At 38.5% G+C, this 20611-nt stretch overlaps 1 protein-coding gene across 1 annotated transcript in view; it reads right to left on the bottom strand.

Annotated features, from left to right (window-relative positions):
• LTK (leukocyte receptor tyrosine kinase) overlaps positions 1–20611 on the bottom strand; it is a 123375-nt gene that overhangs the window by 98390 nt on the left and 4374 nt on the right. Inside the window, exon 3 of the mRNA XM_035327385.1 lies at positions 6691–6817. Coding sequence (XP_035183276.1) covers positions 6691–6769 — 79 coding nt within the window. The 5' untranslated portion in view covers positions 6770–6817. The remainder of the gene's footprint in view (positions 1–6690; positions 6818–20611) is intronic.

Here is a 20611-nt window from a genome sequence, read left to right as displayed (position 1 = left end):
AGTCATGGGAGTGTGTCACACAAGAAAACCAATGAAGAAAAAGGCCACCGTGTGAGTCAGTTGCTTAGCCATATAACAATGCCAGGAAATTGCACTTTCTGAATTGCCTGGTGTATACGATTAGAATTAATGAGTCCATCAGCATCTGACAATATATATGACCAAAACATACTAAGCTTGCAGATGCAAAAGTGCTCTTCTTTCAACAGCACCTTAGGCTCTCAAACCACCTGAATGACACAGTAGTTCTTTCCGAGGCCCTGGATTTAAATCACAGCTCATCTACCATGGCAGTGGCTGGACCATCTGCTCTTGAAGCAACATCATGAGACTGATACGGGAGGAAAGAAGGCACTTGCTGTTTCTTGTGTAAAAATATTTGTGCTGATTGTTTTTATCAGCACACATCTAAAATAGAATAATACACTATTTCCTTGAGTGTTCTTATAACAGCAAGAAAAAGTCATTAAGAATATATAAAAACATAAAGCATATGCTGCAATTAAATGGTATTAATATCGTCGGTGAATTATTGTTTATACTGATAAATGTTAATTCTATCTGTGGAATATTCAACACCATCTACAGATTAATGGAAAATGAGAATGAATAACTACTTTCAGCTTACTGCCTAGGACATGTATGCAAAGTAAGCAGTAGATAAGCTATCATTTGACCTTGAAGCAGAAAATACATCATATTTCCTCATTTACCAAAAGAGTGTCAGAGTTAAAGACTTCAATTTGTCAGTTTTACGTACATGCAGATGTTGAGGTGCATCCCTGAAGATGGTTATCTTAATACCCTGCAGTTTAAAAGGTATTGAAATACTTCTCAGTAAATTAAGATGTATTTTCATCATGTTGGGTGAGCGTAGCTTAGTTGCAACCCTTATGGTTGTATTTATTTATTTATTTTAAGAAAAATGAAGATGAGGAACAATGGAAAGACTTTTAATGCTAACTGCCAGTAATTTTATTTTTATTTTTATTTTTATTTTTTTAAGAAACAGTCAAGACCACTGTAAAACCATTTAAACAAGCAGCCAGCAGCTACAGTGACTATAAACAAAATTGGCATTTGATTAGCAACATTGTCCAAGTGATCTTATTGGCTGATGATGTGGATTATGCAGATTAAATGAGTTCAAAGAGAATTCCTATTACATTTTTTCCCCATGATATAGTCACAGAATTTCATGCAAGTGTACACTGTTATTCAGTCAGTCATTTCTGTAACCAGCCCTGCTACTCTTCAAGTATTTCACGTACATCTCTGACAGTTGCAGATGATGTAGTGTCATCACCTTCCCATGTTAATAATTTATTGGAAGAGGAGGGTTGCATATTTCCAACATTCCAACCGGCTTATCTTATCTATTGTTCCAGTTTTGGGTATTCTTGAATCGAATCCATATGTTATTACTTAAGCAGGTAAGTGTCATTCCTTTCAACAAAATTCCAGGCTGGTAAATGTTAACACTGTGCTGGCTTAAACATCATCTATGCTTCTCTCACAGTGTGCTAAAAACATTCTTTAAGTTAATCCTAAAAGTAGAAAAAAAAAAGGATTTCGTGGGCACTAAAGTTCATGACATAATGCATACTTAGACAGGTAAGTTAAATTAAAGATGAATGGGAAATTGGTTTTATTTTTAAAAATAGTTTAATATTCTCCCTTTAAATTCTAGTTGTTAAATTTCAGTAATTTATTTTTTAAAGAGAGAATAAAATTTATTCAAGACGATGTTTGCCAATCTAAAAAATAAATTTAAGATTAAATTTCAATTCATATGTTCAATATTTATACCTGAAGGCAATAAAAATAAACACCTGAAAAATAAATGCTATGCTAGAAGAATTAGTATTTCCTTTAAATGCTCTTCATGGTATAACACTATGTTTAATTTCTTGCATGTTATTTCCACCAAAAAATTACATCAGTCCCTTATTGTTCAGGAGAATGTTAACACAGTCTTTAAACCCCTTAGATGTCTTATTTTAATATGTTTTTATATATGCCCATGTTTTTAGTCTCAGTCTACTACTTTAGGTCTAAAGACACATTCAGTTCCTATACTGAAAAACTCAAAAGTTCTTGTTCACTAATGGATTTTATTACATATTTTTAAAAAATCAGATTTTTTTTTTTTTAAAAAAAGCAAACAGCTGATTGAAATTATCTCTATTAGTTCAGATTTTCTCAGTGAGAACATCAATAGCCAAGTACCAGCGGTAGTACAGATGTACAGTAGTTGTGTGCCTGGGTTCACAGAAGGCTGACGTCCTAAGTGCCTACAACTCCAGCCTGGAGACAAACAACAGAAACAGCCTCTGCTCTCTCTACTTCTCCATTAGAAGGCTGCCTGCCTGTCTGCCTCTCATGAGTAGAAAAAAAATACATAATGAGCGTGACTGATCCTTACGTCCAAGGAAAAAAACTGTTCTTGCTCCCATCTGCTGATCTGAGACCAAAAGACAGAAAGGGACTTTCCACTGATGGTAGTAAAAAGGACAGGAAGAGAAAGAAAGGATTTCATAAACTTGATGTTTTGAGCTGGTCATGAGGCTAAGTAAGTGGTTTGTAATTGCACACTGTTCTAAGAAATCAAGGCAAACACTGATTATTACTATTAATAATATCATTTTTAATAATGATCAACCACTACCATGCCTGAATTCACACAGAAATTCTTCTGACATTTCATTTCTGGGCTGTGAGGAGGCAACAGGCCACTTCACTCTTAGGTGTGTGGCTCACTACTTGTAACTGACTGGTAAGCATTCAATCTGCTGCCATGCCATTATGTGCATTGTTGAGCCAGGAGGCAGATGTCGCAGATCATCTGTATTCACTGCTTGCTTTGCTGAGAATCAACATACAGCCTAGCTGAAAATAATAAGGGTAGGGGCTACTTAGCCCTCGCCAGCTCGTTGCAGCTCCTACCTCTGGAGCTACAGCAAAAGGTATGGCAGTGATGCTGACCTGGTACTACTTATTTATTTATTTATTTATTTGAGGGTGCCTTTGAGGTGGCTCCTGGAGATCTCTTGAACATCCTGTCTCAAACCAGTTGTTGCAGCAGCTTTGGCAACACACACTCATGCTTCTTGGTCCTTACAAGCTTTTCCCTCTAGAGTTTGTTAATGCAACCGTTATTACATTAAGCAGCTATCGTAACAATAGCTGCTACTCAGACTGCTCGTTAGTCACCTCCTAATGATATTATAGAGTCCACTGCATAAACATGAAAACATGCATTTTTAAAGATCTCATTTCTTGGCTGGGGTCTTTCAAAAGCTTTTATTTCTTCTGTTTCTCTTCCTCCTAGTTCTGACAATAGGAAGAAATATTCATAGTCCTCAAGAAACTTTGGCAATTAAACATGAGGAAAATGCACTGTTCTTTCTTGTCCCTTAGAAGGGGAACCTGAAGCACAGAGAGATAAACAGCCAAGTTTTAAAGGTATTTAGACACCTAGACAAGTAGATGATTATTTACAGAAGCAGTCCCATTAAAATGCAGTGTTTTTAAATGACCTTCACAGATTAGTATGGCCATGAAAATGCTTTCACCTATACTATTAATCCATTGCAGAGATGGTCTTGAATCGTATTGTCCATGGTCTTGGCTTCACCAGACTTCCTTGGGGTCAGCTAAGTATCTAGGCTATATGCACAGATATGCAACAGTGAATAAAATGCATTTGCGATATTTTAAGGTTGTTTTCCATTTCTAACTGATAGAAACACTAAATCTCCTAATACCACTATGCAAGATTAATCTAAACACAATTAATGCTAGCAGACCAGATCTTATCCTGTTGACATGTAAATACCATATTTTATAGAGAGCAGATGAAAGAGGCAATCCTGATGCTATTTTTGAAAAGAAGAAAAAGTGCAATACTAAGAGGGAGACATTTGCTAAGGATTTATCTGGTCCAATCCTTCCTATTTCATTTAACATGCTTTTAGTTAATTAGCTCAGAATGTCTAGTAACGTAATGGAAACTATTGAACCAGTTAGCATGAAATGAGTTTGAAATGGTCTACACCACAATTAAGGGAATCCCATACAACACAGCTGCTGCCTTTTTTTTTTTTTTTTGGTCTTGTTTATTTTTAATTCACTGAACCTCTTATGATTTTTTATTTTATTTTATTTTGTAGTTTCTGCCCCTTCTTCCTCTATCTTATTATTTAATTCTTATCACAGTCTTATGAATTGGTGTCAAGGTATATAGATTGGTAGTCTTTACCCTTGACTTTGGAATGCCCCTATCTTTAGCATTCAAAATATTGCCACATGAAACATCTTCAAAGTAACAAGAGGGTTGATGATCACAGAACTGCTTCAGCTTGTCAAAGTCTTGGGCAAGTCCCATGACACTGGTAATCAGATCTACTCTCCATGTTGTTTCTAATTCAAAGAACTGATGCTTGCAGTACTTTTGTTCTTCCATTTCAGAAAGAGGTTCATAAGCCCAGAAAAAGCAATGCCTTACAATTTTCTTCTTGAAGTTTCATAATGAAAAGTATCTCTACTTAGTTTCAGCTTATGACTACACAGATCAAAGGAAATCCTGAAGAACCATATAAATATAGCAGAGAGGGTTGATGTTTTACACAGCCTGACATCTTTTCATATAGCGTACAATGGCAGGACAAAAAAAAAAAAAATGTTGTGTTTCAGAAGCTGGATATGAAGGTGATAATGTTAACAATAAGGTAAGATGCATCTTTTACTTGACCAAATTTAAAGCTTAAAAAAAAAAAAAAGTGATTCTATTTGCAATGAAATATATTTTCAATGTTTTTCATCTCCATGAGTTTGGGACTGAATCAAAGGCCTTCTTGCAGGCTAACCAAGCAGTTCCTAGGCTCTTTTTCTGCACTCAGAATTCCTCTTAACACAGCTTAAAAAGTGACACTAAGTTGTCTTGCACAGCAAATAACAGGAAACCCACTCAGTTCAGTTCCCTACTATTTTATTTCCTGTCCCCTCCCCCCCGCCACCACCCCAATGTTTGTAACATGCAGTCTCTCTCCCATTTATATATATATACATAAACATAGTGTTGAGGAGCCCTAGACTTCTTTTATGTTACCTGTTATACAGACAGCTTTTTCTTCTTTCTTTCTGGATTTTTTTTTTTTTAAATTTATTTATTTACCCTCCATCTCCTTTTCTACTTAAGCTTTTATCATTGGTTCATTTGGTTACTTATTTCCTAACCTCATCACCATTACTCACTTTTTCATTTGAAATATTTTAAACAAATTCTTACACTCTCAATTACAAACAAAGTAACATTCTATCATCTATATAATATCTGGTGCTTTCCACTGAGGGAACTCAAAATATTTGACAAGCATGAGATCAGTTTTCTTCTCAAGTCTTCCTTATGTGCCACAGAAAGAAATTTAGTCAAAAGCCCTGCTATTGTCATTGTGGTCTAAAAGATTCCCACTGTTTTTTATTTGGAACAGGACACCTAATTTCTAGCTAGAATCAGTTTTGGAGCCAGTTTTACATTTTCATCATGACATCATTCCTTCTTCACAGATGGTTAGTCATTATTTTTGTAAATTAAAGCTCACTCTGGAATAAGCATTTTACAGAGCACAGTCTAATGTCTTTAGATGATACTAACTGACATTGCTGCACCAACAAACACTGTGGTGATTTACATGAAGCCTTTGATGATCCCATCCCAATACAGTGGCACCTGCAACTCTGACTAGGCATCTAACAAAATTAGACAGAAATTTTGTATTAAAAGCATGAGAACTTAGGAACTTCAGGACAAACTATGACAGAGAGAAGTTCTTGTTTTGAACACTGAACTATTCCAACATAATAGTACATATAGAGAAACAGATTAAAGAAATAAACAGGAATAAATGATGCAAGGTAGCATGATAAATTTAAGCTAAGGAATGCAGCCAAAAACAATAACATCTGCTGCTATTCTATCTGTCCACGTTCTGTTCAGTACACAGGTACACTGAAATTCATTGATTTAAAGAAGTAAAAGCAACACTGCACTAAGTGAGATAGGAAAAAAATCCAGGTTGCATAAATTAAGGCCAGGTACATCCATGACAGATGTGGTATATCCAGTCACGTTTCTATGCACAACACTTGAATTACACAAGATTTCTGGTAGCTGATTGTCACAGAGCTGCCAGTATTTCATTGACATTGGACTGAATGACATAGATCTCCAGACTGATGTAGAATAGCTGTTTTTACGGCTGCAGAGAACACCCATGTTCCCTTCAACGAGGATCAACATGTAGCAGCAGTCTGTAGTAAACTAAAAGCCATGTCCCGTGACTCTATGCTAATGCTGTTAGGAAAGAGCAAGTCGCTCAGTTTCAAGATCAAAATTCTGACTCTTTTGCTCAGCTTTATGCTTTGGTGTTATTAAAACTCTATGAAAGCCTTAAATATGAGCCCCCCTCAAGGACCTGTTTCTCGCTTGGGAGAAACTGCCCTACCTGAGCATATATTGCCTGTGGATCCTGATTCTTGAGTTCAATTATGTATATAAAAAAAAAGAGATGGTTTATTTAAAATAAATGTAAAAATGAAGATTGGGATGCAATATAAATGACTGACAGTTGACGCATCTGTCTATGGCTACACACGCAATTCATTCAGTGGAAATTTCCAGGCACCCACCTTCTTTTTCATGACAATTCTGTAATTGCCAACATTCTCCAGGTGAGCTGCAGTCACTGACCACTGTCATCCTCCACATTGCAGGCCTTCAGCTTTCAAATACAATGACATCATCTGTATATCTTTCCTAAACCAATGGAGAAACCTGAAAATGTGTGGAAAATTGGCTATTAGGACAGATTATCATTATATATTCCTATGGTAAATCATTACAAACAACCTGGCATCTTTCCTGGATTATAACAGACACCTGTAACTACTCTTATGTTTCAAGTGATTGGCAAACATAACAACATATGTTTATACTTTACATGCCTATTTAACCAAAATGAGATGTTCAAACTCAATAAAATTCCAGAATTTTCTATCATGCCAGGAAAAGACTTGAGTGTCAAAAAGAAGATGTAGCTGGCCATAAGGCCAACTTCTGTTGTAACTTGTTTTTTTTTTTTTAATGATTTTCTATTCAACTTCATTTTCAGATAATATTGTAGGAAATGTGTGTTAAGGCTTGTTTTTGCTTTGCACAGAATAATCAATCACAGTCTTTCTCAAAAGCTGTGAATGTAAAGCAAGAAACCATTTGGCCAAGAGTCAAATACTCAACAGGTCTATCTCCTCAGAGAGCAAGATGCCTTGCAAAAGACATGCTTTGGCATAGATTCCAGCTATAGCCTAAAAAAAATATTTTTCAAATTTGCATAATCCGGACTTTATAATAGAGTTACTGTGTTCTCTTTAGAAGCCCAGAAGAATGCAGAGCCACATACTGTCCCCCCTGCCCCCTTTGAATTTTCTCATAAAGCAAAGCTTGCTCCTCCTGCATTGTTTAAAAAACAACTTTCTGCATACCCAAAAACGTTATAGGGGTCTGTACTGTAAAATTTTTTACACTGTATTTACCGACACGTGCACTTATAATACTTGGCAAAGATGACCATCTGATTAGCAACAGATGCAACAGACTGTCATTAACATAGAGGAACCACCAACAATAGCTTTATCTTAAAAATCTGGCTGGTGTAGGTAGTCAAGGTGGGAAGCTTGGCCATTAATAGGCAAAGATGGTGCTGTCTTTTAAGTCCTCAAATGCTAGGAGAAGCAGTAATGGTTGAGAAATTCCCTCAGAAACTCTGTTTAACTGCCTAAACAATATTTCCTCTCAATGATATTCCCTGAGTTAAGTGCTCCTTTAAATGCTTGGAATAATAAGCTTCTTCAGCATTCCAGTCACAAGTGCCCAGCATTCAAAACCCCTAACTTCTTGATGACCTCGCCACATGCAATGGACAGTGCTTGAGATAAAGTATAGGTAATAAAGTGAGAAGATTCTTAAGTATACCATACTGGAGGCCAATTAAAAACAACAAACTGTTATTCAGCACCATTTAATAAACATCCTTATCAAACTCACAAAAGCCAAACTCCCCTTACATATTTTTTCCATAAGACACTGCTCCACAGTAAAAGCCTGAAGATGAGTACAGTCAAAAAGGGAAAGTGCTGTCCATAGAAATTATGTCTATGGCCTGATTCAATTTACCAAAACCAGGTCCTCTGTCATTGCAGATGAACACTTCCTTTAACAAGGTGTTTGAATGCATGTTTAGGATGGAAGGCATCTCATTTTGTAAGGACTGTTCTTACTTTTTACATTTATTCCTACCAAAGGCCTCTGTTCTGAAACTGACGTGAGTATTTGGTTTCTGTCCCTGTAAACCTAATAACTGTACAGTCCTAAAAACCTGACTTCAACAAGTGCCCATATTTCCTCCTCATCTCTTTCTACAGCTTCTACATCTGTAAGTTTTCTTTTCTCACATTATAGTCTCACATCTTTTGAAGCAGCTCTTGCAGTAACACATCCAGATCTCACCTACCACTTAGAACTGAGCTCCAGAGCTTTGAACTTCTGATACCTACTTTAGTCTCAGGCGGTTGGTGATGGTGCTTGTGTGTGTGTCTGCATGTGGGTTTGCCAGTAAATAAATCAATGAAAGCAAATTAAGGTTTTACTAGAAGTTTCTCCAAAATCCCATTGCAACTTTTGCTCCTTATGCCCCCCATTTCCAAAGGCCAAATTTCTTTCTGATGCAATCTCTCTACAGCTGACAAGAAATCACACCACAGATGTACCAGATCTGCCTTATTTTTCCTTGTGAGTGGCATTTGTGGGAACTAAAGGGAAGCAATTAGACTGTCAGTTGTTTTGTTTCACATCAGTAGAGGCAGAAGGGAAGAAGTTCTCTTGCAGGAGTACACCAAATAACCCATGTAACAACAGTGCACTATAGGACTATATTCTTTGAAATTATTGAACATCACGCATCTTAGAAGCTTTGTACTATTCAAAGATTTAAGGTGGGTACATTCTTTTAGCACGTTTATACAGACATGCACAAAATCACAGAGTTCATAAGCAACGTTTCCAAGCTCAAGTAACAGCTGACAAAAGGACCATAAGAGAATGCAGAAGCAGTGACTTCCAGAATCCATCTGTAATTTGCTTTGGGCATCAGACTCCAGCTCACCCTTACTGCCACACACCCCATGCAAAAGCAGTAATAACAAGAAAGACATGAAAGTTCCTGTCAGATACTTAGCCTTTTAGAGTTTTCTAACAGGGAGTAAAAATTATGTTGGAAGAAATATTTTGGGTTGCCTTTTTATTATTATTATTATTTATTATTATTATTATACAGAAATGAGTGCAAAGTTTATAGGCATTGTTTTTAGGTGAGAGAGGTGATCTGGTCATTTATTTCTTGGTCATTTTCCAATTAATAGAAAAATTATAACCACATGTTTTGAAAGTTTAGCATTTGACAGATGGTTCTACTTTAGCTGAATCCAACTCACTCTCATCCAGAAAGGAAAAAAAAATACTGCTTTTTCTTTTCCTCTCTGCTGGCTCCAGCTTTCTCTTAATTTCTCTTAATTTCTCATTGTTGAACAACAGCAACACAGTAACTTCCTCAAATCATTAGGCTTGCTGTTTAAGAAATGCTTGTCTGTTTTAAGAGCCTGAACAGTTTATACATCCAAATCTTAAATGAAACATTTGTGACAGTTCTGATGACTTCCATTAATCTTTGCAAATATAATATTATTTTTTTGTGTGTGTGCTTTTTTACTTAGAAGTAAAAATACTATGAGAAATATTCTACTTGTGATACTTCCCATTTTACCTGCATCAAGAAGTACTGGGTATCTCCCTGGAAAACCTGTTTTTGCAATCAGAGCAGCCTACTTAACATCTAAGAGATTCACTTGTGACAGACATGCTTCTAATACAACTGGAGCCTAACAAGACAGCAGCATGTGAAAGCACTTTCCTGGCAAAGAACATCTCTCTTGCAAAACAAGTCCATCAATGCACCCTTCTGGTAGTCCAGGGCTTTTCCTTGCTATCTGCAGCTATCTGTATTTTCCCAGACTGCAGAAGTTTGGTGCCAAGGGCTAGCCATCCTGATGGAAGGCTCCAACTCCGAGGTTTCCTAGTCATCACTGAGACTCAAAAAGAGAGCACCAGCATAGTCCCAAAAGTTGGTGGAAAGCAGTAACACAGACATACACAGGGTGGTGGCTCCAAGAGTGAATCATGGTGAACTAACTGGTCAAAAGAATATCACTCCCCTCTTCCTCACTTCTCTTCAGAGAAAATATTGATTCTGAAATTAAACTTTAATTGGCTAAGAAGAATAAAACATTTTGTACAACTAGATACAAAGTGTTTGGCTTTGATTTGGGGAATCCCTTAACAATTTGTGTACTTTGTATAATCATCAGCAACAGCCAAAGAACCTGTGAGGAGGAGACAGCTTATTTCCTCCCCCTAACATTAGAGAAATAATGAGAGAAACAAAAGTCAAATGTTTTGCACAATGGTTGTGGCAACACTCCTGAGAGAAACAGAATCATGCTTTCAGAGGCAAATATAGGATTTGAACTCAGGTCTCCAATACTTCAAAAGCTGGGAGAAACACCACCACCACCTCCAGCAATTCTTCTTTTTTTCCACCCTATCCAGCTTAATTCTTTATTATTATTATCATTATTTTATTTATTTATTTATATTTTATTACCTTTGTTTTTTAATCTGCCTTTTTAGATCAAAGGTAATTAGTGAGTTGAGCTAAAATTTATGGAAAACTAAGCCATATTGCCAATTGAATAAAATATTTGATGAAAAATAAAATCACTCCAACTAATGGAACAAGAGGAAATGACCCAGAGGCTATTCAAAAAAATACGGGAGGAGAGAAAGGACAGAGAGGACAGCCCTGGGAAAGGAAGGGGAAAACCTTCATCCTTATTAAGATATTACTAATCAGCATAACTTAAAAAATAGTTAACATTCAAGTGCACAGGTATATATAAAAAAATAACCTTCTATGGTTTTGTTAGTTCACAGGCAAAGTTAAATGTGTGACAGTAAAGATACTGAGAAACCATTGAGAAATTTTACCAGGGAGTAAGTATGAGTTTATGCTCCATTTAAAAAAAAAAAAAAAAAAAAAAAGCTCTTAAATTCTTTGCACCAAACACACAAAGATCTGGCACTGTTTCTTGTTTCTTTCTGAGGAGAGTAAAGATAGTCTGAAAGGGTTAGTGTTAAGCCAATCAATACTGCTGGGAATGGTCCCTTGACAACACTCTACCCCTCTAGATTCCCCTTTTGGAGAGTTCAGAGCACTGACAATTAGGTGTTTCAGTGTATTGGTCCCAGACACACACACACACACAAAATCATCACTTTTAATCACACTCAAAATAGGCATAAAAGAATATAGTAGCATGATGGAAAGGGCAGAGGAGATCTGTTTAGAGCTCTAAACAAACTTTAATTTCTTCTAATGAAATACTGTGGTACACACAAGTGAGCAACTACACCCATCCAACACTAAAGTCAGATTATGGCAGCAGTCTCAAAGAAGAGTCTGAAAAAGAGGACTATAGTAAGTATAAATGACAATAGGTTTAAAAGATCACTTCAGTGTCAATAGGCACTGAAAAATGTACTAGAAATATTATGAACGTGGGAAATATCATCTCAATCTTTCAGCTATTTTCTTACCCCCTTTCTCAGCTTCAAATCAAAACTGGCATTTGAACCCACAAACCAGGAATTTGGGCTCTGAAGTTTGAGGAGGATCCCTGAGGGCTTTGAGCACCAGCAGCTTCCAGGCTTTACAAAAGTAAGATCCTGAATCCACATGAGGGGTCCCAGAAACCTGCAGCATGCAACTGCTCCTGAGCCACATATTCTGGAGGCTGTGAAGTTTCCTGAGTCGGTTTCCTTGTTTGTTTGCCTGAGAGAGCGACAGAGCTATGGCCACAGCACCCAAGAAAGGAACCCAAGGTGACAGCAGCACTGGGATCACCACCTCTGAGATAAAAAAGTCCTAGCCCTGGATGCTGTGCCTGCTGCTGACATGATGGAAAACACTGGTAGCAGCCCTAAGCTGCAGAGGTGTAGGGATGATATGAGGGAGGATGGGGCCAGGAAGCTGCAAACTAGGCTGCGCACCATATACCAAGAGGCCATTTAAGCAGCTGGGAACAGGCAGGGTACCAGGCACCACAGGTACATCACTTACTCCCATTCAGGTTCTCTCTGCCTAGTGCACATGGAGAAACAATGCTAAGTTTGGGGGAAAAAGTGAAGGTAAAAGAAAAGAGCACCATCCGGTGACAAGTATACACCAGAGTCCCAGATGACCTGGAAATCCATATTAAGGTCATACATAGCAGAGGGCATAAACCTTTGGCATCTAAATCAACTTCTGTGGTTCATGTTTGAAATTTGGCTATATCCAACCAGTAACTTTAGGTGCATTTTCATTAAATGCCTTAAATGTGCTTCACAGACACGAGGACACCTACAGGTGAAAAGCACATCATCATTCTCAGTAAATAGGAGACAAACTGAACATTTAATCCATCTTTCTAAATAAGCCTCCCACCTTTTTTCATTTAATGCATACATTTTCCATTTACTTTTGCTGTACAGCGGCATTTGCATATGAAGCATGCAATTATGAGCTCTGAGGAGACAACTGAAACCATCCGCTAACTGGAAATTACTCGAAAATGTAGCTCTCAAAAACACATGATTATTAGTGTAAGGTACATCCAGATTGTCCAGCATCATTATAGAGCTATTTCCTATACTGAACATTAGCCTTTTTTAAAAGTGTGTTAGATTGCAAAGAATTTGTGCGATTGATACTATTGCTATCCCACTGGTCCTCATTGTAGTGGGAATTTGTCTCTATTTGTCTCTAAAGCAGAGATGATGCAGTTTCAGTTGTCTCATTGCTCTGAAGAAACTTAATGGATCTTTAATAACATACTGACACCATTTTTCATGCAAAACTCTTCCTCTTTTACGCTAATATCAGCCTGCAATAAGTGGTAGCTCCTAGAACTTCATCCATGAACCATTTAAGTTGTCAACGGGCATGCAGAGCAAACATCTCACCCGAATACCTTGCAGAGAGCCTGTGCTCCAGAGACAGGAAGACGGTTGTTTTTCTGCCAGCTCACGTGGAACTTCATCAGAATCTACAGACGTTCAACATCAAACTAAATTTTAAACTAAGTTTGTGTGGTGAAAACTGACATTTATACCTGAGGATACTTTTTCAGCCACAGATCTCTTAGACACAATTACAAATTCTTACCAACAAAAGCAGTCCTAATGAAATCAGATTGTTTCATTGGAACAACTGTAGGGAATTAGGACTTAAAATCTCCTTAATTTAAAATCCATTGTTTTCTTCAGGACAGTAGTCAATACTGGACCACATGCTCACCTCACATAACTACTGAAATCAATAAATCTAATTCTTACTGCTACTATTTAAAAATCCAGTTAACCACATTTAATCAAAGTCAGATGCACACTATCACTCTTTACTGAAATACTGCCATCAAATTTTGAAATTGTGCCATTGTTTCTGTTTCCTTGGAAACCACCTGTGATCAGAGCTAATTTTTTAATGTTTTGTTTGTATCAACATTTTATAAAAGATGCATCAAAAAAAAGGTTCTTCAAGCCTAAGAGCTACATGTAGGATACAAAACCTGAGCCTTGCCACGAGCCACCAGCTTGCATGCCACCGGCGGTTAAATGCGTTAAGAGAGGAGCTAGCTCCCCAGCCACGGTACATAGCAGTGACTGCACTGGCTGCTATTCCAAACCCAGAAATCAGCAATCATTCAAAAATGCATACAAAAAGAGAAAGGGGGTTCATTAAATATTTTTCCAATAACATTTGTGCCTGTAGAAGAGGCTGAAATACCAGATAGTTTGATAGCAAATAAAGATATCAAATAAAGCACAGCACAGTTGCCTGCAGAAAGCAAATCTTCAACTCAGATATTTGCCTGATGCTCAGTAATATCATCGGAATTGGAAATGGAGTGCTTTATCTGCTACAAAGTGAAGTTCAACTCAGTGCAATCGGCATGTTCAGGCAACACAGTTTGACATTTGTCCCAAAGGCACACAGCAAATTGGTGTCCAGACCACAAATATAAGGGAGGTATTCCATCTTCTAGGTAGACTGTGCATCAGCTATGTTGATACTTACTCCTAGCTGCCCATAATCAAGCAATCAGTCACAGGATTCTCATCTGCTCACCTAAAGCACACATTTTGCAGACAGCTACTTTTCAAGTGCTCCTCTTATGCCGACTACTGCATCCCTTGCACATTATAAACACAGGGCAGTACTGTGGATCTTTGAAACTTTTGCTAGAAGTACTTTATGTACAGCAGATATTTGCCATGTGGGTGCATATCTCAAATACACTTCCAGAAAGGAAAATTCTTCCAAGCTAATTTTAAATGAAAATCAAGAATTTTTCAGTCTTTGACCTGGTTAGCATCTTGAGACTGAAACAGCTCTCTGTACTCCTGCTGCAGATTTGGCTAAAATTGATATATTGTCTTCTACACTGAGTTTCATACAAGGTTTGACAATAGAGATGCATATATATATATATATATATATATATATAAAAGACAATTTTTTTTATGAAAGCCTGGGTCTCCCTAAAATGGTATTTCTAAGATGATGCTGTGCTCAATTAGCTTGTTACTTGAAAGGTTATGTATGCTGTTATTTTAGCTCTTAACAGTAAAAGACTGTCTCCTGTGGGCTTGAAATGTCAGCTCTTCCTAGCAAATACCTAAATATTATTTCTGTCATATATTCATTTAACACTTACTCTTTAGCAAGTTTTGAAATTAAGCAGTTGCTATACACTGCAATAAAAGTGCCTTCAGAGAGACACACTCTCATAGGCACGTGTATGACTTCACCCTTTACAAGATCTCTCTGCTATTTGTCCAAATCCCTAAAGGCATCCTCATGACATATAGCGATGAGCAGTGATATTTCTCAGAAGTTTTATTCAATTATGAGGAATGGAGTTTTCCTCAAATATGGGTTTTATTTAATACTTGATGTATCAATTGTTACATTCTTCACAGAGATCTTTAACCCACTGAGTAAGACTTCAAGCTGCACGTAAGTTGCTTAACAGTTTTATTCATCCGGACACAAACCAGCTCCTTTTATTTTCTTGGCAACTGAACAATTTTAGTAAACTGTAATGAGGAAAATTGAGAAGCTTTTAAGCAAGCCTCAACCCAGCCTACCTACTGACCCTTTCTCTGTCCATACAAAGTTCCCTGCAAAAAATAATTAAGCTAAAATTAGAGTTGAAAGGACACAAAGAATCACAGTGGAGCTGAGTGAGTTAGAAAGAAATCATAGCATCTGATGACCTTTTGGAAATTAAGTTAAATTTAAAATTGAAATTGATGTAACATATGTAAAAAACTTTGTGAAATATTTTTTTATTTTTTAATCAGGGAATATTCCTGATGATCACATTAAAGAGACATAGATTTTAAAGTTGGCATTTGTACCAACTGTGGGCTTTAACTTTCATGTTATATTTAAGAATATTGATGCTTGATGCAATTGTTCAATTGCATCACAATGTAATACAGGCAGGAACACTTTCCAAACATTTATCCCATGCTACCAATTATAGACAAAGTTAGTTTACATGTTTTACAAAGTTAGTTTACATGCAAGTACTGCCGGTATTCCATGCTACTGCCCTTATGAAAAGAAGGAAGCAGTATTGAATCTGAAATGCAAAGAACCAAAAGGAGACTGCTTGCTCTGCTTCTCCCATGTGTGGCTTTCTCTTCCTTGAGCAGTGTAGTACAAAAAAAGCCAAACACCCAGCGCCTCCATGCACCCTTCCTCCCTCCCTTTACAGCCTTGGCAGTGCTGGGGCCAGTGGTGCTGCCATTAAGGAGGGTGACGGTGTCACCGGGCTCCTCTGCCTTCTTCAGGGTGTTCTGAGAAGAGGGACACACGTGGATCCGATGGGTGGGTGCCTGCTTGTTGCTCCCTGACTGCCCCAGGAAGGTGCAGGACAACCAGCTGCACAAACTCTAAACAGATCAGAATAGGTGGATGACACCTTGAGGATGGGAGGCACAAAGTGGCTTCTCAGACCAAACTTGCCCTCAGTGCCAGCAGAGAGAAAGCTTTGTCGCTGGTCTGTATGAAGAGCAAGTACAGTGAGGAATATGACCATTCCCCTGGGCCAAAGCAGAAAGCAGTCAGTTGAAAACACCATCACTGCAATCAGCTGGGCTTGGTGGAAACTTCTGTGGGCCACTTTCTATAGAGTTGTGGAGGCACCCATTTTCTCTAGCCTTTCCCCTGGACAGACTGAGATTACTGAATCCAGGAAACTTCAGAAAGAATAGTTTCCTCTTGCTACTTTCCTAGTATCTCCCCCCAGTGACACAGCAAAAGCAGAACCATACTTTGTAAAGCACAATTCTTTTAACTGGCCAGGGGTCTGTACCATGCACCATGTCCAGCTGTTCTCCAGAGCAAGAAGCTCAGGGAGAGGTAGAGAAGAGACAGGCTGGCAAGGTAGATGTTTAGCATCTCAGCTGTAAGGCAGCTCCCAGAGAAGGTGGGGCAGCAGCTGAGGTGTAGAGCTGTGCCTTATGCATGCTGGGTCATTTCTCAGATTCCCTTGATTTGATAAGTGAACCCAGCCTGGATGTTAATGGGGACATAAATTAGCAATGCTAATAAGAAGCTACTCTCCCTGATGTTTTCTCACTTGCAGAATACTGTCCTGTTCTGTCTTGCTTTCTCTGCTATGCAAGTGGAAAAAATAAAGTGCTATAAAGCTTGCTCATAATAAATATTATGAAAACAAGTTATGAGGATCAGTAGCATCAGTCTCTGAATTTAATGAAACAGAGCTTACCAGCCTAAATTGAAATGCATGGTCATACACTGCCTCCTGTGTCTGTATAATGGCTCTAATCTTGCCTGATCAGCTTTTGCTCCTAACCTAAAAGGGAGCTGTACCCAGTTTATTGCTGGGCTTTCTGGCCTGAAACATTCCCATGGCAGCCTATGGGAGGAAAAGATGCACGTCCCCCGTTCATTCCCCAGCAATACGGCCTGTACATAGAGGCAGTGAGTCACTGTACTCGGCCAACCTGGAGGGTTCCCTCATCTCCAGGAGGTGCAGAGGAGCTCGGGCACCCACTTTGGTGACTCTCCTGTAATCCCACCTAGCCGTGCAGTCACCTCAATGCTAGCAGCATGTCAGACTGCACTCTCAGCCAGAGCTAACACAATCCCATGGGCTTTATTAGTTTACACAATCAACAGCAGAGCAGAATCTAATTTAATATGCTGATCGTCCACAAGCAGGCCAAGGCCTAGCTGCATTTTGTGGTGTACCAAAAAGCAACAGTTTAGAAAAGATTAAATGTAGGTGCTAGCTCTCTTTGGCAACTGGACAGATTGCCCACTCAGTGGGAATGACCTTTTGCCACCTTCTGGACAATGGCAATGGCACAGCTAAAATGGAGTTAACATTTTATTTTTTTTTTTTTTCTCCTGAGGGGTGCTAAAACTGATCTCACATTTCCCAGTGAGAGTGGAAACCATGACTGCACATTTTCCTGCACATGAGAATAGATATGCTAAATTTTCAGCTCTTAATATGGATATTGCAAGAGGCTGAGGAAGAACATCGGCAAATATAGGCCTCGTTGTCAGCTAAAGATTTCTTTCCCAGTTTTTATCATTACTTTCTCCCCAAGACAGGCAGGTATCTGGTGACTTCTCATCCTTGTACACCACAGAGGGGTGCAATAAAAAGAGAGGACATCTCAAAATTCAGTAGCATATTTCAAGATTCTTCTTTATGTTGAGTATCTCCATTAAATGCATCACTAATAAATAAAGCAAGGATTGGGTTTAATCAGTTCTATGCCACGTAAGAATTTAAAGATAACTCTTAGCAACTGCAACATTTCCCACACACTGATGCTCCAAAGGATATCACAGCCCATGATAACCTGTCCTGCATGAGCAGATAAGCATACCAAAGGATGAGAAACAAGCCCTACAAAGCACTGCCCATCATGGCATCCTGGCCAGATCCCCCAAGCCTTGAGCTGCACTGCCCGTTTCATTCTCTCTTGGCCATCCTCGGAGCACCAAGAGAGAAGGGAAGTAGGGCAACAGGGAGAACACAGAGCAGCCAGCCTGACTTACTTTCTCACACACATTCCTGCTGCCTCCACTCTATTTATCATTCATTCCTTCCTGTCATTTTTTGTGCTAAGAGCCCTCTCTTCTGCACTTCCAGCTTTAGGAAACAGATCTCTTAAGCATCCATGCTTCATGACGATTGTCCCATTCACTGGTAATCACAGTGGGAAATCACTCTCTTCTTGTCCTAACCTCTTCCTTTTGTAATTTGAGCCCTTTATCAAAATCTGAAACTATTACTGATGTAAATAATCCCATTGATGCAAATGAAATTACCTTGCTGCAGATAACTCCTGAAAATTGGAGGACATTTCCTAATCATTTAATACTTATGTTAACAAATTCTATGATTTTCCTCTCTTTTGACAATGCATCAAATGCAGTAGTGTGCTCTAGGAAAAGAAAATAGACAAGTGAACCACCTCTATCATTCTCTCAAAATTATAATATTCTTTAGGCTGCTGGAGAAGGAGCTATAAGCAGTTAGGGTAAGGTACCCCATTTTACATAATTATCTCTAGGATTTGTGCCAGGTTTTCCACAGCATATTTACTAGCATTTGAGGACACTAAATACGAACAACCAGATTTTAAGAAAATAATATCAGTAAGTTTCACACCACTGTCAGAATCCCGAAGAGGATTTTGCTCAAGGATATAGAACAGTCTCTTCTACAACTGGGACACAAGGTTACATTAAGTTAGAGCAGCCAAAATGACGTCTGAGGGACCTAAGCAGGCTCCACTCAGCCTAAAGCCATGTTCAGCTCAATAGCAGTGCCAGCTCACAGCATCCATGCAGCCCTTGTGTGCTCTCTTCAGTTCCTGGAATTCATGATAGAATTTTATTCCAAGACCTGTGCTCTCTCTGAAGAGTTTTTTATGCTAATGGGAAGAACTATGAAATATCTTATTTATGAAAATCAGTACAGCCAAAAGACTCTGACAAAATGCAGCTTGCTTTGTCTTTGGATAGACAACTTTTAGGCTGCCCTGTGCTAAACAAATGGAAAAAACAGCTAATTGTAATAGTAATAATAAAATAGCCATTTAAAACTGTTTATGCATGCCTGCCCTAAAGGAAGACATTCTTTAGAAGAAATCTTGTTTGCAAGCTCTAATGCCTTGAAAATACTCTTCCAGCATTCCTGACCACTCATTTAAGAGAACTGGAGATTTATTTGTCATGAGAAATATTAACTAGAAATGGTGCACATTAGGACAGTTCTAATTAGTTCCAGGCTGACCACAACTTGTATTAAACAGTTCTTAATTCCTTAATATCAATTCATAATTAAAGATCTCTGCCTGTAACTACATACTTTGCATCACAAATGCCCTGCAATCTCTATTGTGGTCATCTTCAAAACATTTATGTGAGGCAGCCAGAGAAACAGAGCTTGTAGTAGAGTAACCGAGCTCAAGATCTCTGAAATCCTAGATAACTGCCTTATACTTAGACTGTCTGTCCCCTCCACCTACTAGATATAGAGCAAGTCACTATGCTGGATGATGTTCCTGTGAAACACAGCCTGTTAGCTGTACTTAGCAGTGGGCAGCATCAGAAGTTTCTCGGCTTCATGTTAAAGCACCTCAGTCCTCACCAAGGGAAAGAGCCATGGAAACTGAGGGTGAGGGACTCAGTGCCCAAGGCCAGTTCAGCCCCTTTATCAACACCGAGGCTGACCACGAGAGCACCCATCAGTGGAAGCCACCGGCTGAGACTGCCCAGACACACGACTGCTGCAAAGCTAACTGGCCGTCCAGATGCCTTCATGCTGGGAAGTTGTACTAGCCACGAAATGACACATCTCTGCTTGCTCTGTAGCTGAACTAGTCTCTTTTGCCTGCTCCCCCGATCAAAGCATAGCTCCCCTCTTGCCTTAAAAGAAGCAGCTTCTTAAAAACTGACCTCATAAATATACATAGAAAATCAGATAGCCTCTTTCTCCCAGAGATCTGGGGAATTCTGCTTTTCATTTTAAGCTACTTGCCTCTTGTCTGTCTGCAAAAATCCTCCAAACTGCCTTTGTCCTCTTCTCAGCTTCTAGCCACATGTCCCATACTGCAAATATTAACTACTCTCATCTGATTGTACACCTTGATTTTTATTCTACTTTTGCCAGGCCTTAAAAGCAAGACTGATGCATAATCAATCAGATTTTCATATTTGCTGCAATTTCTACTGTGGTGGGAGATTTAACAAAGCAGGAGGGGGAAAAAAAAGCAATAGTTAATTGAAGAAAAGTGGCTTTCAGCATTTTGATATAATTTTCACATTTTATGACCCCATAC

Source organism: Oxyura jamaicensis, chromosome 5, assembly GCF_011077185.1.
Source record: "Oxyura jamaicensis isolate SHBP4307 breed ruddy duck chromosome 5, BPBGC_Ojam_1.0, whole genome shotgun sequence".
In the NCBI taxonomy this organism is placed as follows: domain Eukaryota; kingdom Metazoa; phylum Chordata; class Aves; order Anseriformes; family Anatidae; genus Oxyura; species Oxyura jamaicensis.
Note: the sequence above shows the minus strand (reverse complement) of the source record. Positions and strands in the feature narration are given on the sequence as shown.